This window comes from Oncorhynchus gorbuscha, linkage group LG16 (genome assembly GCF_021184085.1).
Source record: "Oncorhynchus gorbuscha isolate QuinsamMale2020 ecotype Even-year linkage group LG16, OgorEven_v1.0, whole genome shotgun sequence".
Lineage (NCBI taxonomy): Eukaryota > Metazoa > Chordata > Actinopteri > Salmoniformes > Salmonidae > Oncorhynchus > Oncorhynchus gorbuscha.
The window spans coordinates 637,574-657,163 of NC_060188.1; the positions used below are offsets into that span (position 1 = coordinate 637,574).

The following is a 19,590-nucleotide window of genomic DNA, read 5'->3' on the forward strand; positions in this document are numbered from 1 at the left end:
GATGAATGAAGAATAAAACATCTTGATTAGATAAAATAAATAATTAAACACCATCTACACACAGTACAACATAAAGTGAAAACATATTTGTAGAACGTTTAGTTAATTTACTGAAAATGACATACGGAAATATCTCATTTACGTAAGTATTCACACTGCTGAGTCAATACTTTGTAGAAGCACCATTGGCAGCGATTACAGCTGTGAGGCTTTCTGGGTAAGTCTCATTAAAGCTCTCCACACCTGAATTGTGCAACATTTGCCCATTCTTTTTTTCAATGTGTTAAGTCATTCCATAGATTTTCAAGCAGATTGTAACTTGGCCAATCAGGAACAGTCACTGTCTTCTTGGTAAACTACTCCGCTGTACATTTGGCTTTGTGTTGTGGGTTATTGTCCTGTTGAAAGGTGAATTCCTCTCCCAGTGTCTGGTGTGAAGCAGACTGAAGCAGGTTTTCCTCTAGGATTTTGCCTACGCTTAACGCCATCCCATTTCTTTTCATCCTGAAAAATGTACCAGTATTTGCCGATGTCAAGCATACCCATAACATGATGCAGCCACTACTGTGCTTGAAAACAAGGAGGCAGTTACTCAGTGATGTGTTGTTGGATTTTCCTCAAACATAAGGCTTTGCATTCAGGCCAAAATGTGTCTTTGCCATTTTTGGACTTTCTATAGGCACTGTATATATTTATAAAATATTAAGCTTTATAGAACAATAATAAATCCTTGCCACCGTGCTTCTGCAACGCTTGCTGTTTGGGGTTTTAGGCTGGGTTTCTGTGTAAGCACTTTATAAATACATTTGATTTGAAATCAATGTCAGAAATTCAAATGAATAATGCAACTAGTTTAACATATTTGGGCAGAGAGAGAAGGGGAGAGGCGGTGTTTCAGAGAAGGCGGGTGGTGCTCTTGTAATTGGAAAAGCTCCGCGATGAGACAAGACGCTTTGGCGAACACCGCAGAGATTGATTGCGTGAGAGGGATTTGAGTGGGTGCAACCGACCAAGAGAATCTTCCAGTTACTGTCTTTCAGGCACACGTACCTTCGCGGTAAATTGCATCACATCTTCTCTTCGTTTAGGCTACTATCTCTACCCATTCGGCGTATTTCACTCGGATAACTTCTCTCTAAAGGAAAATACTGTTTATGGTTTTGACCGAAGATTTCAAGATGTCTCGCACCGACGAGGTTCACCGCATAACGGAGAATGTCTACAAGGTAAGCTTCTACAACTATAAAAAGTTTGATACCACAGGTTATTGACAGACGATATAGGCCTACTCATAATATAAGTTATGTAAATATTTTGGAATGTGTTTTTATTAGTGATTTTAATAGCATTTTTGCCCTCCCCCATTCGGTGCGCATCTTGAACTGCGATTAGAATCTCTTCATTCCAAGAGAATTCCCGAGGGAGCGTTCGATGCTCTTTATTGAAGGTCTTCCCTGTTCAATTATATTGGCCTACTTTTCTGAATAAATGTACTTTTCAAAATTACGACCTACCTCCCTAATGCCATTCTGTGAGTTATCATACGTATTTTACAGTCAGTAGCGACGCGTAGCTTTCATTTTGTTGCCGTCCGTGGGGCATCAGGTAGGACTACATTTCTACAGTAAAATCAGCGCTCCTCGGCGCAGCCGCACAATGTAGGCTACACACCACTGTTCAGACATGTCATACTGCGCTATGCTTCTGCCATAATAACTAGATCATGTTTGTAAGAGATTCAGGCTCAGTATTATGTTGATGTGAGAGATAGTGAACATGTAATGGACAGGCTACATATGACACACACCGTGGCACAGTCACAGTTAATCAATAGATTCATTACACATTAACTTCTTTCAATGTATTTCATGTTGGCCTACTGTGTCCACTAGAACAGGGTGTGTGTGTGTGAGAGAGAAAGAGGGAGACATTCCTTCACATTGGTGCTTGGTTGACAGGGCAGGAAGGAGGAGGAGGAGGAGGTAGAGGTAGGGCAGCTAGCAGGCTGTGTTGTAACAGGTACTTCAAACATTTGCCCTGGGGATTTCAACATCACAAAACCTGTTCAGCAAAAATCCGCCTGGGCTGGAGCCTCTGTGTTAGTTTCATATTGGGACCAGCTTCTTTCCAGGGGGTCATATTCCATTGATGACCTAATAGAACAGCCTCCCAACTGATCCGCTAGGACAGCTAGATCTAACTGTGTATTACTAGCTAGTTCAGGGTTTCTCAGTCGGTCCTGGGGATTTTTATTTATTTGTCTGTTATTTATAGAACTATAATCAATTCTAGCCACCGTGCTTCTACATCTGCATTACTTGCTGTGTGTGGTTTAAGCTGGGTTTCTGTATACACACGTTGTGGCATCTGCTGATGTAAACATGGCTTTAAAAATACATTTTTTGATTTGAAATCAAAGTCCGAAATTCAAAAGAATAATTTAACTAGTTTAACATATTTGGGCAGAGAGAGAAGGGTGGGCAGAGAGAGAAGGGTGGGCAGAGAGAGAAGGGTGGGCAGAGAGAGAAGGGTGGGCAGAGAGAGAAGGGTGGGCAGAGAGAGAAGGGTGGGGAGAGAAGGGGGGGGGGGGAGAGAGAGAGAGAAGGAGGGTGTCCTGGGGCCCCCTGGGTGCATGTTTATTTTCCCCCTAGCACTACACAGCTGATTCAAATAACCAACTCTTCATCAAGCTTTGAATATTTGAATCAGCTGTGTAGTGCTAGTTGACACCTGACGGCTGAGAGTTCAGATGGGCTCAGGACCACCTTTAGGAAACCCTGACGGCTGAGATTTCAGATGGGCTCAGGACCACCTTTAGGAAACCCTGACGGCTGAGATTTCAGATGGGCTCAGGACCACCTTTAGGAAACCCTGACGGCTGAGATTTCAGATGGGCTCAGGACCACCTTTAGGAAACCCTGACGGCTGAGATTTCAGATGGGCTCAGGACCACCTTTAGGAAACCATGATGGCTGAGATTTCAGATGGGACAGAACCTTCCTTTTCCACTGCATAGCCCAGAGCCCAAGGCCTATAGGAAACAAACTGGCTTCCAGAATCTGGAAGGGCCTTGGGGTTTGGACCTGAAACAAGGTGTTTTGTTGTAGTGGGGGGTCTGCACATATAAGCCTACAGATATACCTGGACTAAAACACTCTGTTCAGTTGTAACCATTTTAAAGTATGCTAAGAGGTCTCAACTACCACATGTTGGCTGGCCATAGGGCTCAAGTTGACTTCCTTGCGCTTGGCAACAGGGCTTGAACCTTTTTAATGAAACGCTATGGGAAACACCTGGTGCATAGTTGTTGTGGAATGCTAACAGAACTCTCTGGTTATGAGGATACTAGCAACTTCCTGTTCCACAGGGAATCACATCACTATGATTCTACACACACAGCCTCCATGTTCTCCTCTCAGCTTTTCAAGGTGGAGAGACCATGGCAATGTTAGTAGGGCTCACCGTATGAAAAGGTTTGGCAAAAGAAACCAAATCTTTGTTCTTTTTGGTTATTGTTCAGTTTCTACCATCTATGTTTCAAAATCCTTCAAACCGTTTTCTCCCTACTGAACACCATCCCCAAGCCCCAACATCCAACTAACCAGCCATTTGCCCTGTTCACTGCAGTGCACCGACTTCCATACACCCCCCCTCTTCTCTCAGCCTTCACCAGGCACAGTTCTACTCTGAAAGAAGGACATGTCGGATCCCAGAATAGGGCTGAGGGGAGCTGAGGTCTCTCTTGCTCTTCTTTTGGGAATCTGTCAGACGTCAGAAAGGAGGCCAGATGACGAGAGGCTGGGAGGGAGACGCTTCTTTTAGAGACCCTGAAGGAGGGAGGGAGGGAGGCGGGGAAGTGTTTGTTCTCTGGATGGATACACACCTGATACTGTTTGAATCTCTATATGCACTTTGATGAATCATTAGTCCTCCAGTGTTGATAATGATGCCTCCTGGCCCTGTGTTGTAGTACTGGCCCTGTGTTGTTGTAGTAGTAGTAGTAGTACTGGCCCTGTGTATTAGTAGTAGTACTGGCCCTCCCTGTGTTGTAGTAGTAGTAGTACTGGCCCTCCCTGTGTTGTAGTAGTAGTAGTACTGGCCCTGTGTTGTAGTAGTAGTAGTACTGGTCCTGTGTTGTAGTAGTAGTAGTACTGGCCCTGTGTTGTAGTAGTAGTAGTAGTAGTAGTAGTAGTACTGGCCCTGTGTTGTAGTAGTAGTACTGGCCCTGTGTAGTAGTAGTACTGGCCCTGTGTTGTTGGAGTAGTAGTAGTAGTAGTACTGGCCCTGTGTTGTAGTAGTAGTACTGGCCCTGTGTTGTAGTAGTAGTACTGGCCCTGTGTTGTAGTAGTAGTAGTACTGGCCCTGTGTTGTAGTAGTAGTAGTAGTACTGGCCCTGTGTTGTAGTAGTAGCTTTTTCAAGAGAGGTTTTTATTACTGCCACTTTTAGTGAGTTTGGTACACATCCAGTGGATAGAGAGCCAGTTTATTATGTTCAACATAGGAGGGCCAAGCACAGGAAATCTTTGAGAGTCCAGTAGTAGTAGTAGTATTGGCCCTGTGTTGTAGTAGTAGTAGTAGTACTGGCCCTGTGTAGTAGTAGTACTGGCCCTGTGTAGTAGTAGTACTGGCCCTGTGTAGTAGTAGTACTGGCCCTGTGTAGTAGTAGTAGTAGTACTGGCCCTGTGTAGTAGTAGTAGTAGTACTGGCCCTGTGTAGTAGTATTAGTAGTAGTACTGGCCCTGTGTAGTAGTATTAGTAGTAGTACTGGCCCTGTGTAGTAGTATTAGTAGTAGTACTGGCCCTGTGTAGTAGTATTAGTAGTAGTACTGGCCCTGTGTAGTAGTATTAGTAGTAGTACTGGCCCTGTGTAGTAGTAGTACTGGCCCTGTGTTGTAGTAGTACTGGCCCTGTGTAGTAGTATTAGTAGTAGTACTGGCCCTGTGTTGTTGTAGTATTAGTAGTACTGGCCCTGTGTTGTAGTACTGGCCCTGTGTTGTAGTAGTAGTAGTACTGGCCCTGTGTAGTAGTACTGGCCCTGTGTTGTAGTAGTAGTAGTACTGGCCCTGTGTAGTAGTAGTAGTAGTACTGGCCCTGTGTAGTAGTACTGGCCCTGTGTTGTAGTAGTAGTAGTACTGGCCCTGTGTAGTAGTAGTAGTAGTACTGGCCCTGTGTTGTAGTACTGGCCCTGTGTAGTAGTAGTAGTAGTACTGGCCCTGTGTTGTAGTACTGGCCCTGTGTTGTAGTAGTAGTAGTAGTACTGGCCCTGTGTTGTAGTAGTAGTAGTACTGGCCCTGTGTAGTAGTAGTAGTAGTACTTGCCCTGTGTTGTAGTAGTGGCCCTGTGTAGTAGTAGTAATACTGGCACTGTGTAGTAGTACTGGCACTGTGTAGTAGTACTGGCACTGTGTAGTAGTACTGGCCCTGTGTTGTAGTAGTAGTAGTAGTACTGGCCCTGTGTTGTAGTAGTAGTACTGGCCCTGTGTTGTAGTAGTAGTAGTAGTACTGGCCCTGTGTTGTAGTAGTAGTAGTAGTACTGGCCCTGTGTTGTAGTAGTAGTAGTACTGGCCCTGTGTTGTAGTAGTAGTAGTACTGGCCCTGTGTTGTTGTAGTAGTAGTAGTACTGGCCCTGTGTTGTAGTAGTAGTAGTAGTACTGGCCCTGTGTTGTAGTAGTAGTAGTAGTAGTAGTACTGGCCCTGTGTTGTAGTAGTAGTAGTAGTAGTAGTAGTAGTACTGGCCCTGTGTTGTAGTAGTAGTAGTACTGGGCCTGTGTAGTAGTAGTAGTAGTAGTAGTAGTACTTGCCCTTTGTAGTAGTAGTAGTACTGGCCCTGTGTAGTAGTAGTAGTAGTAGTAGTACTGGCCCTTTGTTGTAGTAGTAGTAGTAGTACTGGCCCTTTGTGTAGTAGTAGTAGTACTGGCCCTGTGTAGTAGTAGTCGTACTGGCCCTGTATAGTAGTAGTACTGACCCTGTGTTGTAGTAGTAGTAGTAGTAGTAGTAGTACTGGCCCTGTGTTGTAGTAGTCGTACTGTCCCTGTATAGTAGTAGTACTGACCCTGTGTTGTAGTAGTAGTAGTAGTAGTAGTAGTAGTAGTAGTAGTAGTAGTAGTGGTACTGTGTGTTGTAGTAGTACTGGCCCTGTGTTGTTGTAGTAGTAGTAGTAGTAGTAGTAGTAGTAGTACTGGCCCTGTGTAGTAGTAGTAGTAGTAGTAGTAGTACTGGCCCTGTGTAGTAGTAGTAGTAGTACTGGCCCTGTGTAGTAGTAGTAGTAGTACTGGCCCTGTGTAGTAGTAGTAGTAGTACTGGCCCTGTGTAGTAGTAGTAGTAGTACTGGCCCTGTGTAGTAGTAGTAGTACTACTGGCCCTGTGTAGTAGTACTGGCCCTGTGTTGTAGTAGTAGTACTACTGGCCCTGTGTTGTAGTAGTAGTACTACTGGCCCTGTGTTGTAGTAGTAGTAGTAGTAGTAGTAGTAGTACTGGCCCTGTGTAGTAGTAGTAGTACTGGCCCTGTGTAGTAGTACTGGCCCTGTGTAGTAGTAGTAGTAGTAGTACTGGCCCTGTGTAGTAGTAGTAGTACTGGCCCTGTGTAGTAGTACTGGCCCTGTGTAGTAGTAGTAGTAGTTGTAGTACTGGCCCTGTTTAGTAGTAGTAGTAGTAGTAGTAGTAGTACTGGCCCTGTGTAGTAGGAAGTACCAGTGACTCGCTCAATACGGAAGTGATCAGATGACGCGGATGCTACACTACAGGACTGTTTTGTTAGCACAGACTGGATTATGTTCCAGGATTCATCCAATGGCATTGAGGAATACACCACCTCAGTCATTGGCTTCATCAATAAGTGCATTGATGACGTTGTCCCCACAGTGACTGTACATACATATCCCAACCACAAACCCGGGATTACAGGAAACATCCGCATCAAGCTAAAGGCTAGAGCTGCCATGCTCAGTTGGTAGAGCATGGCGCTTGTAACGCCAGGGTAGTGGGTTCGATCCCCGGGACCACCCATACGTAGAATGTATGCACACATGACTGTAAGTCGCTTTGGATAAAAGCGTCTGCTAAATGGCATATATATTCAAGGAGCGGGAGACTAATCCGGACGCTAAGAAATCCTGCTATGCCCTCAGACGAACCGTCAAACAAGCATAGCATCAAAACAGGATTAAGATTGAATCCTACTATACCGGCTCTGATGCTTGTCGGATGTGGCTGGGCTTGAAAACTGTTACGGACTACAAAGGGAAACCCAGACGCGAGCTGCCCAGTGAGCCTACCAGATGAGCTAAATGCCTTTTTATGCTTGCTTCGAGGCAAGCAACACTGAATCATGCACGAGAGCACCAGCTGTTTTGAATGACTGTGTGATAACGTTCTCGGCAGCCGATGTGAACAAAACCTTTAAACAAGTCAACATTCACAAAACCGCGGGGCCAGACGGATTACCAGGACGTGTACTCAAAGCATGCGAGGACCAACTGTCGAGTGTCTTCACTGACATTTTCAACCTCTCCCTGACCGAGTCTGTAATACCTAGATGTTTCAAGCAGACCACCATAGTCCCTGTGCCCAAGGAAGCAAAGGTAACCTGCCTAAATGATTACCGCCCTGTGGCACTCACATCAGTAGCCATGAAGTGCTTTGAAAGGCTGGTCATGTCTCACATCAATAGCATCCTCCCGGACACCCTAGACCCACTCCAATTTGCATACCGCCCCAACAGATCCACAGATGACGCAATCTCAATCGCACTCCACACTGCCCTTTCTCACCTGGACAAAATTAACACCTATGTGAGAATGCTGTTCATTGACTACAGTTCAGCGTTCAACACCATAGTGCCCTCAAAGCTCATCAATAAGCTGAGGACCCTGGGACTAAACACCTCCCTCAGCAACTGGATCCAGGACTTCCTGACAGCCTGCCATCAGGTGGTAAGGGTAGGCAACAACACATCTGCCATGCTGATCCTTAACACTGGGGCCCCTCAGGGGTGCGTACTTAGTCCCCTCCTGTATTCCCTGTTCACCCATGACTGCGTGGCAAAACACGACTACAACACCATCATTAAGGTTGCTGACGACACAAGTGGGTAGGCCTAATCACCGACAATGATGAGATGGCCTATAGGGAGGAGGTCAGAGAACTGGCAGTGTGGTGCCAGGACAACAACCTCTCCCTCAATGTGAGCAAGACAACGGAGCTGTTGGTGGACTAGAGGAAAAGGTGGGACGAACAGGCCCCCATTAACATTGACAGGGCTGTAGTGGAGCGGGTCGAGAGTTTCAAGTTTCTTGGTGTCCACATCACCAACAAACTATCATGGTCTAAACATACCAAGACAGTTGTTAAGAGGGCACAATAAAACCTTTTCCCCCTAAAATGATTTGGCATGGGTCCTCAGATCCTCACAAGGTTCTTCAGCTGCACCATCGAGAGCATCCTGACCGGTTGCATCACCGCCTGGTATGGCAACTGCCGGGCATCTGACCGTAAGGCGCTACAGAGGGTAGTGTGAACGGCCCAATACATCACTGGGGCCAAGCTTCCTGCCATCCAGGACCTATATAATAGGCATGTCAGAGGAAAGCCCATAAAATTGTCAGTCTCCAGTCACTCAAGTTATAGACTGTTTTCTCTGCTACCGCGCGGCAAGCAGTACCGGAGTGCCAAGTCTAGGACCAAAAGGATCCTCAACAGCTGCTAACCCCCAGCCATTAGACTGCTGAACAATTCATAAAAATCGCCACTGGACAATTTACATTGACACCCCCCCTCCCCCTTTTGTAGACTGCTGCTACTCGCTGTTTGTTTGTTACCTATGAAGCGTCACTTCGCCCCCACCTACATGTACAGATTACATCAGCTAGCCTGTACCCCTGCACACTGACTCTGTACCGGTGCCCCCTGTATATAGCCTTGTTATTTTTATTCTTACTGTGTTAGTTTTTATTATTAATTTTTATTCTAGCCGAGTTGGTAAATATATTCTTCTTCTTGAACTGCACTGTTGGTTAAGGGCTTGTAAGTAAGTAATTCACGGTAAAGTCTACACTTGTATTCGGCGCATGTGACAAATAAAGTTTGATTTGGTTGGCTCTGCTATGGGTGACTGCATGGTACAGCCAGGTCCATTTCCATGGTAGAATGACGTATAAACTGCCTCGCTTTACATGCTCTGAGGGGATGGAGTGTGTGAAGGCCTCTTAAATGGCAGCTTGATCTCCTCTGACAGGAGAGGGGGACCCACGAGCCATGACAGACTGACCTGCCTCTGCTCTGCTGTGGGTGAAGTACTTGTATTTGTTAGGGTTTGCCATTGGTCAGCAGCTATTCTTCCTGGGGTCCAAACACATTAAGGCAACTTTTTTCATTTGCACATTGTCTCAATTTCGCTTGTAAATGTCCAAACTCACCAAAAATCACAGTCGGTAGCTCCTACATTAGCCCCTACCTACATTTACAAATCACATTCGGTAGCTCCTACACTAGCCCCTACCTACATTTACAAATCACATTCGGTAGCTCCTACACTAGCCCCTACCTACATTTACAAATCACATTCGGTAGCTCCTACACTAGCCCCTACCTACGTTTACAAATCACATTCGGTAGCTCCTACACTAGCCCCTACCTACATTTACAAATCACATTTCGGTAGCTCCTACACTAGCCCCTACCTACATTTACAAATCACATTTCGGTAGCTCCTACACTAGCCCCTACCTACATTTACAAATCACATTTCGGTAGCTCCTACACTAGCCCCTACCTACATTTACAAATCACATTTCGGTAGCTCCTACACTAGCCCCTACCTACATTTACAAATCACATTTCGGTAGCTCCTACACTAGCCCCTACCTACATTTACAAATCACATTTCGGTAGCTCCTACACTAGCCCCTACCTACATTTACAAATCACATTTCGGTAGCTCCTACACTAGCCCCTACCTACATTTACAAATCACATTTCGGTAGCTCCTACACTAGCCCCTACCTACATTTACAAATCACATTTCGGTAGCTCCTACACTAGCCCCTACCTACATTTACAAATCACATTTCGGTAGCTCCTACACTAGCCCCTACCTACATTTACAAATCACATTTCGGTAGCTCCTACACTAGCCCCTACATACATTTACAAATCACATTTCGGTAGCTCCTACACTAGCCCCTACCTACATTTACAAATCACATTCGGTAGCTCCTACACTAGCCCCTACCTACGTTTACAAATAACATTTCGGTAGCTCCTACACTAGCCCCTACCTACGTTTACAAATAACATTTCGGTAGCTCCTACACTAGCCCCTACCTACGTTTACAAATAACATTTCGGTAGCTCCTACACTAGCCCCTACCTACGTTTACAAATAACATTTCGGTAGCTCCTACACTAGCCCCTACCTACGTTTACAAATAACAGTCGGTAGCTCCTACACTAGCCCCTACCTACGTTTACAAATAACAGTCGGTAGCTCCTACACTAGCCCCTACCTACGTTTTTTCAAATCACATTTCGGTAGCTCCTACACTAGCCCCTTACCTACGTTTACAAATAACATTTCGGTAGCTCCCACACTAGCCCCTACCTACCTCCCTCCTTCAGGGTCCTACATGTGAACGAGAGACATTGTGCAAATTAATAAAGTTTTGACGTATGCTTGTCTGCTCTGGAGCAGCATGTGTACACGCTGTGTCTGTCGAGTCGCTAGGGCAACGGGCCTGTCTGTTCTGGAGCAGCATGTGTACACGCTGTGTCTGTCGAGTCGCTAGGGCAACGGGCCTGTCTGTTCTGGAGCAGCATGTGTACACGCTGTGTCTGTCGAGTCGCTAGGGCAACGGGCCTGCCTGTTCTGGAGCAGCATGTGTACACGCTGTGTCTGTCGAGTCGCTAGGGAAACGGGCCTGTCTGTTCTGCTGAAGAAGATGGAGGAGGAGACGGGCCAAGAATGGAGAGGAGAAAAAACATAAGGAAATCAAAAGCTAGCAGTGACAGCTGTACAGAACTCCTCCACAGGGCTTTGACTTCTCAGACACGGCAGAAAGCCAACACAATATGATGCCCCGTCACCTTCTTCATTCAGTAACCAACTTAGATAACTAGTGTTACACTTAGGGGTCGTGTTACACTTAGGGGTCGTGTTACACTTAGGGGTCGTGTTACACTTAGGGGTCGTGTTACACCTAAGCCGGTAATACCCTAAATCCCGGGATGAGTGAAGGACGATATGAACATCTGTATACCGCACAACACTAGCGAGCTACCGGTGTCGACCCCGCCCCTTCTTCTGTGGGGTTTATCGTGGCTGTCATCCAACATTATTGTGTATTAACGCCACCTACTGTACTGGATTTTCTATGGGGCCTTCCGTCTGTCCTCGTTTAAACATGGACCAATAGAAGATCAGAGGGGTTCCTGCACAAGCAGGAACGCCCTGAATTGCAGGCCGCAATTACACCCTTCTCAGAAATGTAACTGACCGTGTCAGAGTAGACGTTACACACACATGGGGGTCGACAACCGCTTTTCTATGAGTGTAGTATAGGTGAAGGCATGGAGACAGGCCCCCTGGCCGAGGCGGTGTCACCGGACTGCCCGAGGCGGTGTCACCGGACTGGCCATAGAGGTGTCACCGGACTGGCTGACTGTCCTTGGCCGTGTCACCTGACTTGATGACTGGCTGTGTCACCTGACTTGATGACTGGCTGTGGTCGTGTCACCTGACCCGCCGCGGTCGTGTCACCTAACTTGACAGGGTTTGAACTCCACTCTCCATACTGTTTCCTGTCTCCTACTAGTCTGGGGTTTCCCCAAGCCTCATTGGTTATTAGCAGGACTGGGGATTGATTGTAATATGGTTTAGGAGACATTTGAATCCTGCTGGGTCATTTCACTACAGAATGCATTAGCGCGGTCTTGTGCAAGCGTGCCTAAGCAGCCGGCGGCTGCACCGGGTGGAGGAGATGCCAACACGCTGTTGTGACTCACATGACACCACTGTGTGTGTCAGAGTACAGGGCAGGGTTTGTAAGCACAGCAGTGTGTGTGTGTGTGTGTGTGTGTGTGTGTGTGTGTGTGTGTGTGTGTGTGTGTGTGTGTGTGTGTGTGTGTGTGTGTGTGTGTGTGTGTGTGTGTGTGTGTGTGTGTGTGTGTGTGTGTGTGTGTGTGTGTGTGTGTGTGTGTGTGTGTGTGGGTTGAATCTCATTGTGGCACTGTTTGTTCAGTAAAGGGGCACTCCTTGGTTTGAGTCCCTACATGAGTACAGGGCAGGGTTTGTAAAGCACAGCTGTGGGGGTGTTGGAATCTCATGCTCTTCCTCAGGGATGTGGCCCACGGACCCCCACATAATACAGTGGGGCAAAAAAGTATTTAGTCAGCCACCAGTTGTGCCCACCATAATTTGCAAATAAATTCATTAAAAATCCTACAATGTGATTTTTCTGGATTTTTTTTCTTCTCATTTTGTCTGTCATAGTTGAAGTTTACCTATGATGAAAATTACAGGCCTCTCATCTTTTTAAGTAGGAGAACTTGCACAATCGGTGGCTGACTAAATACTTTCTGCCCCAATGTAAAACAAACTTTTATTTGTATTTACTCAGTCTGTTTCTAAACTTACTGTTGAGAGGTCAAAAGGGAGGTCAAAATAAAATGCTTATGTCACGAACAGTCACTCAATGAGCCATGTCAGGTAACATGTTTTGGATTGATAAGTTAGTATAGCCAGCTTTCTAAAATTGTAGTAATTATGATCGAATTATCGACTGTGGAGCCCCCATAGATTTTTGTTAGTTACTCTCACTCAGATATCATAATAAAAACTAAGAAATCTTCTCTCTGCCCCCAGGTCAAAATGTGTAGAATAGCATTATAAAACGAAAACATCTTCTCTCTGCCCCCAGGTCAAAATGTGTAGAATAGCATTATAAAACTAAACCATCTTCTCTCTGCCCCCATGGCAAAATGTGTAGAATAGCATTATAAAACTAAACCATCTTCTCTCTGCCCCCATGGCAAAATGTGTAGAATAGCATTATAAAACTAAACCATCTTCTCTCTGCCCCCATGGCAAAATGTGTAGAATAGCATTATAAAACTAAACCATCTTCTCTCCGCCCACATGGCAAAACGTGTAGAATTGCAACAAACTTGCTTTACAACTGCAACATTTTCTCTACACCCCCATGGCAAAGTGTGTTGAATTTAAATGAACTTATCAGTCTCTTCTGTCAAGGGGGGGCTAAAATGTTATGTTCGCGGGGGGACCGTTTAGCTCCGGTCCCCTGGCTCTGACTGCATGTGTGAGTATAGATGTGAGTACTCAGACCCGCGAGCCACTGTGGCCCCTCATGATGAGTTCAGAGTTTGTGGCCCCCACTCCCATCAGTGACCATCCCTCTACTACCTGAAGGAGAGACAGGCCTCTGAACCCTACAGTGACTCAGTATGGTGACTCATCCTCCCTCTACTTTGTTTGCCTTAGTGGGAGACAGACAGCTACACACACAGAGAGAGACCGAGAGAGAGAGGGCTTGAACAGCTCTTAACATGGAGCTCCAGAACCCGGTCATCCTGACACTCACAGGCTTAGTAAGGCTTTCTGAGATCAGGGCGTCTCCAGACTGACACTCATAGCCTAGGTTTGGTGAGTGTGTGTGCATGTAGCCTAGGTTTGGTGAGTGTGTGTGCATGTAGCCTAGGTTTGGTGAGTGTGTGTGCGTGTAGCCTAGGTTTGGTGTGTGTGTGCATGTAGCCTAGGTTTGGTGAGTGTGTGTGTGTAGCCTAGGTTTGTGTGTGTGTGTGTGTGTGTGTGTGTGTGTAGTGTGTGTGTGTGTGTGTGTGTGTGTGTGTGTGTGTGTGTGTGTGTGTGTGGTTTGTGTAGTGTGTGGTTTAGTGGTGTGTGTGTGTGTGTGTGCATATAGCCTAGGTTTGGTGTGTGTGTGTGTGTGTGTGTGTGCATATAGCCTAGGTTTGGTGAGTGTGTGTGTGTGTGTGTGCATATAGCCTAGGTTTGGTGTGTGCATATAGCCTAGGTGTGTGTGTGTGTGTGCGTGCATATAGCCTAGGTTTGGTGAGTGTGTGTGTGTGCATATAGCCTAGGTTTGGTGAGTGTGTGTGTGTGCATATAGCCTAGGTTTGGTGAGTGTGTGTGTGTGTGTGTAGCCTAGGTTTGGTGAGTGTGTGTGTGCATATAGCCTAGGTTTGGTGAGGTTTGCCTAGGTGTGTGTGTGTGTGCATATAGCCTAGGTTTGGTGTGTGTGTGTGTGTGTGTAGCCTAGGTTTGTGTGTGTGTGTGTGTGTAGCCTGTTGTGTGTGTGTGTGTGTGTAGCCTAGGTTTGTGTGTGTGTGTGTGTGTGTGTGTGTGTGTGTGTGTGTGTGTGTGTGTGTGTGTGTGTGTGTGTGTGCGTGTAGCCTAGGTTTGGTGAGTGAGTGAGTGTGTGTGTGTGCATATAGCCTAGGTTTGGTCTCCACCAGGCCAGCTTGTAATCTCGTGGGGTGGGGCTGGGGGCGGGGATGTGTGGGTGTGTGATATTACTAGGCAACTTGGTTGTTAGGACCAAGGAGGGCCAACAATGGGGAAAGTCAACACGACACAACACTGTGGCAGGGGGATGGGAGAGGGAGGGGAAAAGAGGGGCTGGCCTCAAACCCTCAGGCCCAATTCAGAGTTCACAGGCTATATGTATCAGTGTCTGAGTAGGACTGCTGATTTAGGATCAGTTTAGCCTTTTAGAAGACAATGAAGAACAACACTTGGATGGGGTGGTGATCCTAGATGTGTAGCAAGCTTTGTGGCTTAGGTCTGGAGGGGGAGGGGTGGACAGAGGGCTGACCTCATAGGCCCGAGGTAGGAGCTGCTCCTTAACCACAGACTGGCTGATTAACATCTCACTAATCTTCATTTTAACCGTTCGGGGGATGTCACATCTGGACTGATCTTGGCTGCCAAATAAGAGGGGGGGCAGATGGTGAGGGAAGGGGGGCAGATGGTGAGGGAAGGGGGGGGCAGATGGTGAGGGAAGGGGGGGCAGATGGTGAGGGAAGGGGGGCAGATGGTGAGGGAAGGGGGGCAGATGGTGAGGGAAGGAGAATAAGGGAGGTGTTGGGAGGTGATCAGGAGACAAGGTGAGGAGATGTTGGGAGAGGTGAGAAGGGGAGTAGTCTAGGAGAGGTGCGGTAAGAGAATAGAAGGGGAGGAGTCTAGTCGAGGTGAGGTAAGATAATAGAAGGGGAGGAGGAATAGAGAGGGGGTAGTCTAGGAGAGGTGGGTAAGAGAATAGAAGGGGAGGAGTCTAGGAGAGTTGCGGTAAGAGAATAGAAGGGGAGGAGTCTAGGAGAGGTGGAAGAGAATAGCTGGGGAGGAGTCTAGGAGAGTCTGCGGTAAGAGAATAGAAGGGGAGGAGTCTAGGAGAGGTGGTAAGAGAATAGAAGGGGAGGAGTCTAGGAGAGTTGGGTAAGAGAATAGAAGGGGAGGAGTCTAGGAGATGGTAAGAGAATAGAAGGGGGGAGTCTAGGAGATGGTGGTAAGAGAATAGAGGGGAGGAGTCTCGGAGATGGAAGAGAATAGAAGGGGAGGAGTCTAGGAGAGTTGCGGTAAGAGAATAGAAGGGGAGGAGTCTAGGAGAGTTGCGGTAAGAGAATAGAAGGGGAGGAGTCTAGGAGAGTTGCGGTAAGAGAATAGAAGGGGAGGAGTCTAGGAGAGTTGCGGTAAGAGAATAGAAGGGGAGGAGTCTCGGAGAGGTGGGAGGAGAATAGAAGGGGAGCAGTCTCGGAGAGGTGGCAAGAGAATAGAAGGGGAGGAGTCTAGGAGAGGTGGGAGGAGAATAGAAGGGGAGGAGTCTAGGAGAGGTGGGAGGAGAATAGAAGGGGAGCAGTCTCGGAGAGGTGGCAAGAGAATAGAAGGGGAGGAGTCTAGGAGAGGTGGGAGGAGAATAGAAGGGGAGGAGAATAGAAGGGGAGGAGTCTTGGAGAGGTGGGAGGCGAATAGAAGGGGAGTAGTCTAGGAGAGGTGGGGTAAGATAATAGAAGGGGAGTAGTCTAGGAGAGGTGGGAGGAGAAAAGAAGGGGAGTAGTCTAGGAGAGGTGGGAGGAGAATAGAAGGGGAGTAGTCTAGGAGAGGTGGGAAGAGAATAGAAGGGGAGGAGTCTAGGAGAGGTGGGAGGAGAATAGAAGGGGAGGAGTCTAGGAGAGGTGGGAGGAGAATAGAAGGGGAGAAGTCTAGGAGAGATGGGAGGAGAATAGAAGGGGAGGAGTCTAGGAGAGGTGGGATGAGAATAGAAGGGGAGTAGTCTAGGAGAGGTGGGAAGAGAATAGAAGGGGAGGAGTCTAGGAGAGGTGGGATGAGAATAGAAGGGGAGTAGTCTAGGAGAGGTGGGAAGAGAATAGAAGGGGAGGAGTCTAGGAGAGGTGGGAGGAGAATAGAAGGGGAGGAGTCTAGGAGAGGTGGGAGGAGAATAGAAGGGGAGAAGTCTAGGAGAGATGGGAGGAGAATAGAAGGGGAGGAGAATAGAAGGGGAGGAGTCTAGGAGAGGTGGGATGAGAATAGAAGGGGAGGAGTCTTGGAGAGGTGGGAGGAGAATAGAAGGGGAGGAGTCTAGGAGAGGTGGGAAGAGAGGTTGAAACCCCCTGTCTACCATGCTCTGCCTCCAGAATGTGTCAACTAGGACAGTTTCCTTCTGAGCCACGTAAACATCTCTATATATGTCTCTGTGGTTTACAGGGATAGTGTAACAGCAGTGTTGAGGTTGTGGTTGTGTTCCTAACCAACCGACCGCACCCTGCCAGCCTGGCCAGGAGAGAGGAGAGAAGGGTGTGTCCCATCGTTACCTGCCCTCAGGTGTTCCCTCCTTCCATTCCCTTCCCAGCACCCCTTCCCAGCACCCCTCCCTAACTGTCAACACTACCACACTGCCAGTGCCAAGGAAAACTCAGACACAATTATATCCGACTAACTTAATGGTAGGGTATAGTGACCGGTTAAATATGAGTTGACCAAGGGAAGAATGGAAGTGTGTGTGTGTTTGGGGGGGTGGGGCAGAGCACATGCTAAGCTGTCCTGAATAACTGGGCCTGCTGGGATCATACGTGGCCCCATTATTATAGGACGACTTGGGAGAATGATGATCTGCAACAGACAGAAGTAACAATACAGCCAGACTGGCCTGCTACTGGGCCTTTCTACACTTTATCAAACGTCCAGAGTCAAACCACAACTGATGCAAATCAAATGAAATATACAAATTACATGGCGTTCATCAAAAGACATGTTCATTGCAGCCTGGAGGAGACTAGAATGTTGTTCTCACTGGAAAACAACAAGGCAACCATTCATTACATTACCCATAGAATAGTCTAGGGTAACTGTGTTGTTCTCACTGGAAAACAACAAGGCAACCATTAATTACATTACCCATAGAATAGTCTAGGATAACTGTGTTGTTCTCACTGGAAAACAACAAGGCAACCATTCATTACATTACCCATAGAATAGTCTAGGGTAACTGTGTTGTTCTCACTGGAAAACAACAAGGCAACCATTCATTACATTACCCATAGAATAGTCTAGGGTAACTGTGTTGTTCTCACTGGAAAACAACAAGGCAACCATTCATTACATTACCCATAGAATAGTCTAGGGTAACTGTGTTGTTCTCACTGGAAAACAACAAGGCAACCATTCATTACATTACCCATAGAATAGTCTAGGATAACTGTTGTAGGCTAGGTAGGATAACTGTTGTAGGCTAGGTAGGATAACTGTTGTAGGCTAGGTAGGATAACTGTTGTAGGCTAGGTAGGATAACTGTTGTAGGCTAGGTAGGATAACTGTGTTGTAGGCTAGGTAGGATAACTGTTGTAGGCTAGGTAGGATAACTGTGTTGTAGTCTAGGAAGGATAACTGTTGTAGACTAGGCTAGGTAGGACAACTGTGTTGTAGACTAGGTAGGATAACTGTGTTGTAGGCTTGTCTATGTAGGATAACTGTTGTAGGCTAGTCTAGGTAGAATAACTGGTGTACTCACTGGAAAACAATAAGGCAATCATTCATTACATTACCCATAGGCTAGTCTAGGATAACTGTTGTAGGCTAGGTAGGATAACTGTTGTAGGCTAGGTAGGATAACTGTGTTGTAGGCTAGGTAGGATAACTGTGTTGTAGGCTAGGTAGGATAACTGTGTTGTAGGCTAGGTAGGATAACTGTTGTAGTCTAGGAAGGATAACTGTGTTGTAGTCTAGGAAGGATAACTGTGTTGTAGTCTAGGAAGGATAACTGTGTTGTAGTCTAGGAAGGATATCTGTGTTGTAGGATAACTGTGTTGTTGTCTAGGTAGGATAACTGTGTTGTAGTCTAGGTAGGATAACTGTGTTGTAGTCTAGGAAGGATAACTGTGTTGTAGTCTAGGAAGGATAACTGTGTTGTAGTCTAGGAAGGATAACTGTGTTGTTCTCACTGGAAAACAACAAGGCAATCATTCATTACATTACCCATAGGCTAGTCAGGGTAGGATAACTGTTGTAGACTAGGCTAGGTAGGACAACTGTGTTGTAGGATAACTGTGTTGTAGGCTAGTCTATGTAGGATAACTGTTGTAGGCTAGTCTAGGTAGAATAACTGGTGTACTCACTGGAAAACAATAAGGCAATCATTCATTACATTACCCATAGGCTAGTCTAGGATAACTGTTGTAGGCTAGGTAGGATAACTGTTGTAGGCTAGGTAGGATAACTGTTGTAGGCTAGGGAGGATAACTGTTGTAGGCTAGGGAGGATAACTGTTGTAGGCTAGGGAGGATAACTGTTGTAGGCTAGGTAGGATAACTGTGTTGTAGGCTAGGTAGGATAACTGTGTTGTAGGCTAGGTAGGATAACTGTGTTGTAGGCTAGGGAGGATAACTGTTGTAGGCTAGGGAGGATAACTGTTGTAGGCTAGGGAGGATAACTGTTGTAGGCTAGGGAGGATAACCGTTGTAGGCTAGGGAGGATAACCGTTGTAGGCTAGGGAGGATAACCGTTGTAGGCTAGGGAGGATAACCGTTGTAGGCTAGGGAGGATAACCGTTGTAGGCTAGGTAGGATAACTGTGTTGTAGACTAGGTAGGATAACTGTTGTAGGCTAGTCTAGGTAGGATAACTTTTGTAGGCTAGGTAGGATAACTGTGTTGTAGTCTAGGACGGATAACTGTGTTGTAGTCTAGGAAGGATAACTGTGTTGTAGTCTAGGAAGGATAACTGTGTTGTAGTCTAGGAAGGATAACTGTGTTGTAGTCTAGGAAGGATATCTGTGTTGTAGTCTAGGAAGGATATCTGTGTTGTAGGATAACTGTTGTTGTCTTGGTAGGATAACTGTGTTGTAGTCTAGGAAGGATAACTGTGTTGTAGTCTAGGAAGGATAACTGTGTTGTAGTCTAGGAAGGATAACTGTGTTGTAGTCTAGGAAGGATATTTGTGTTGTAGTCTAGGAAGGATATCTGTGTTGTAGTCTAGGAAGGATATCTGTGTTGTAGTCTAGGAAGGATAACTGTGTTGTAGTCTAGGAAGGATAACTGTGTTGTAGTCTAGGAAGGATAACTGTGTTGTAGGC

At 46.5% G+C, this 19,590-nt stretch overlaps 1 protein-coding gene across 1 annotated transcript in view; it reads left to right on the forward strand.

Moving 5' to 3' along the window:
* Positions 1–880: 880 nt before the first annotated feature.
* LOC123998877 (brain-specific angiogenesis inhibitor 1-associated protein 2-like) overlaps positions 881–19,590 on the forward strand; it is a 116,632-nt gene continuing 97,922 nt past the window's right edge. The window contains exon 1 of the mRNA XM_046304099.1: positions 881–1,226. Within this exon, the coding sequence (XP_046160055.1) occupies positions 1,155–1,226 (72 nt within the window). The 5' untranslated portion in view covers positions 881–1,154. The remainder of the gene's footprint in view (positions 1,227–19,590) is intronic.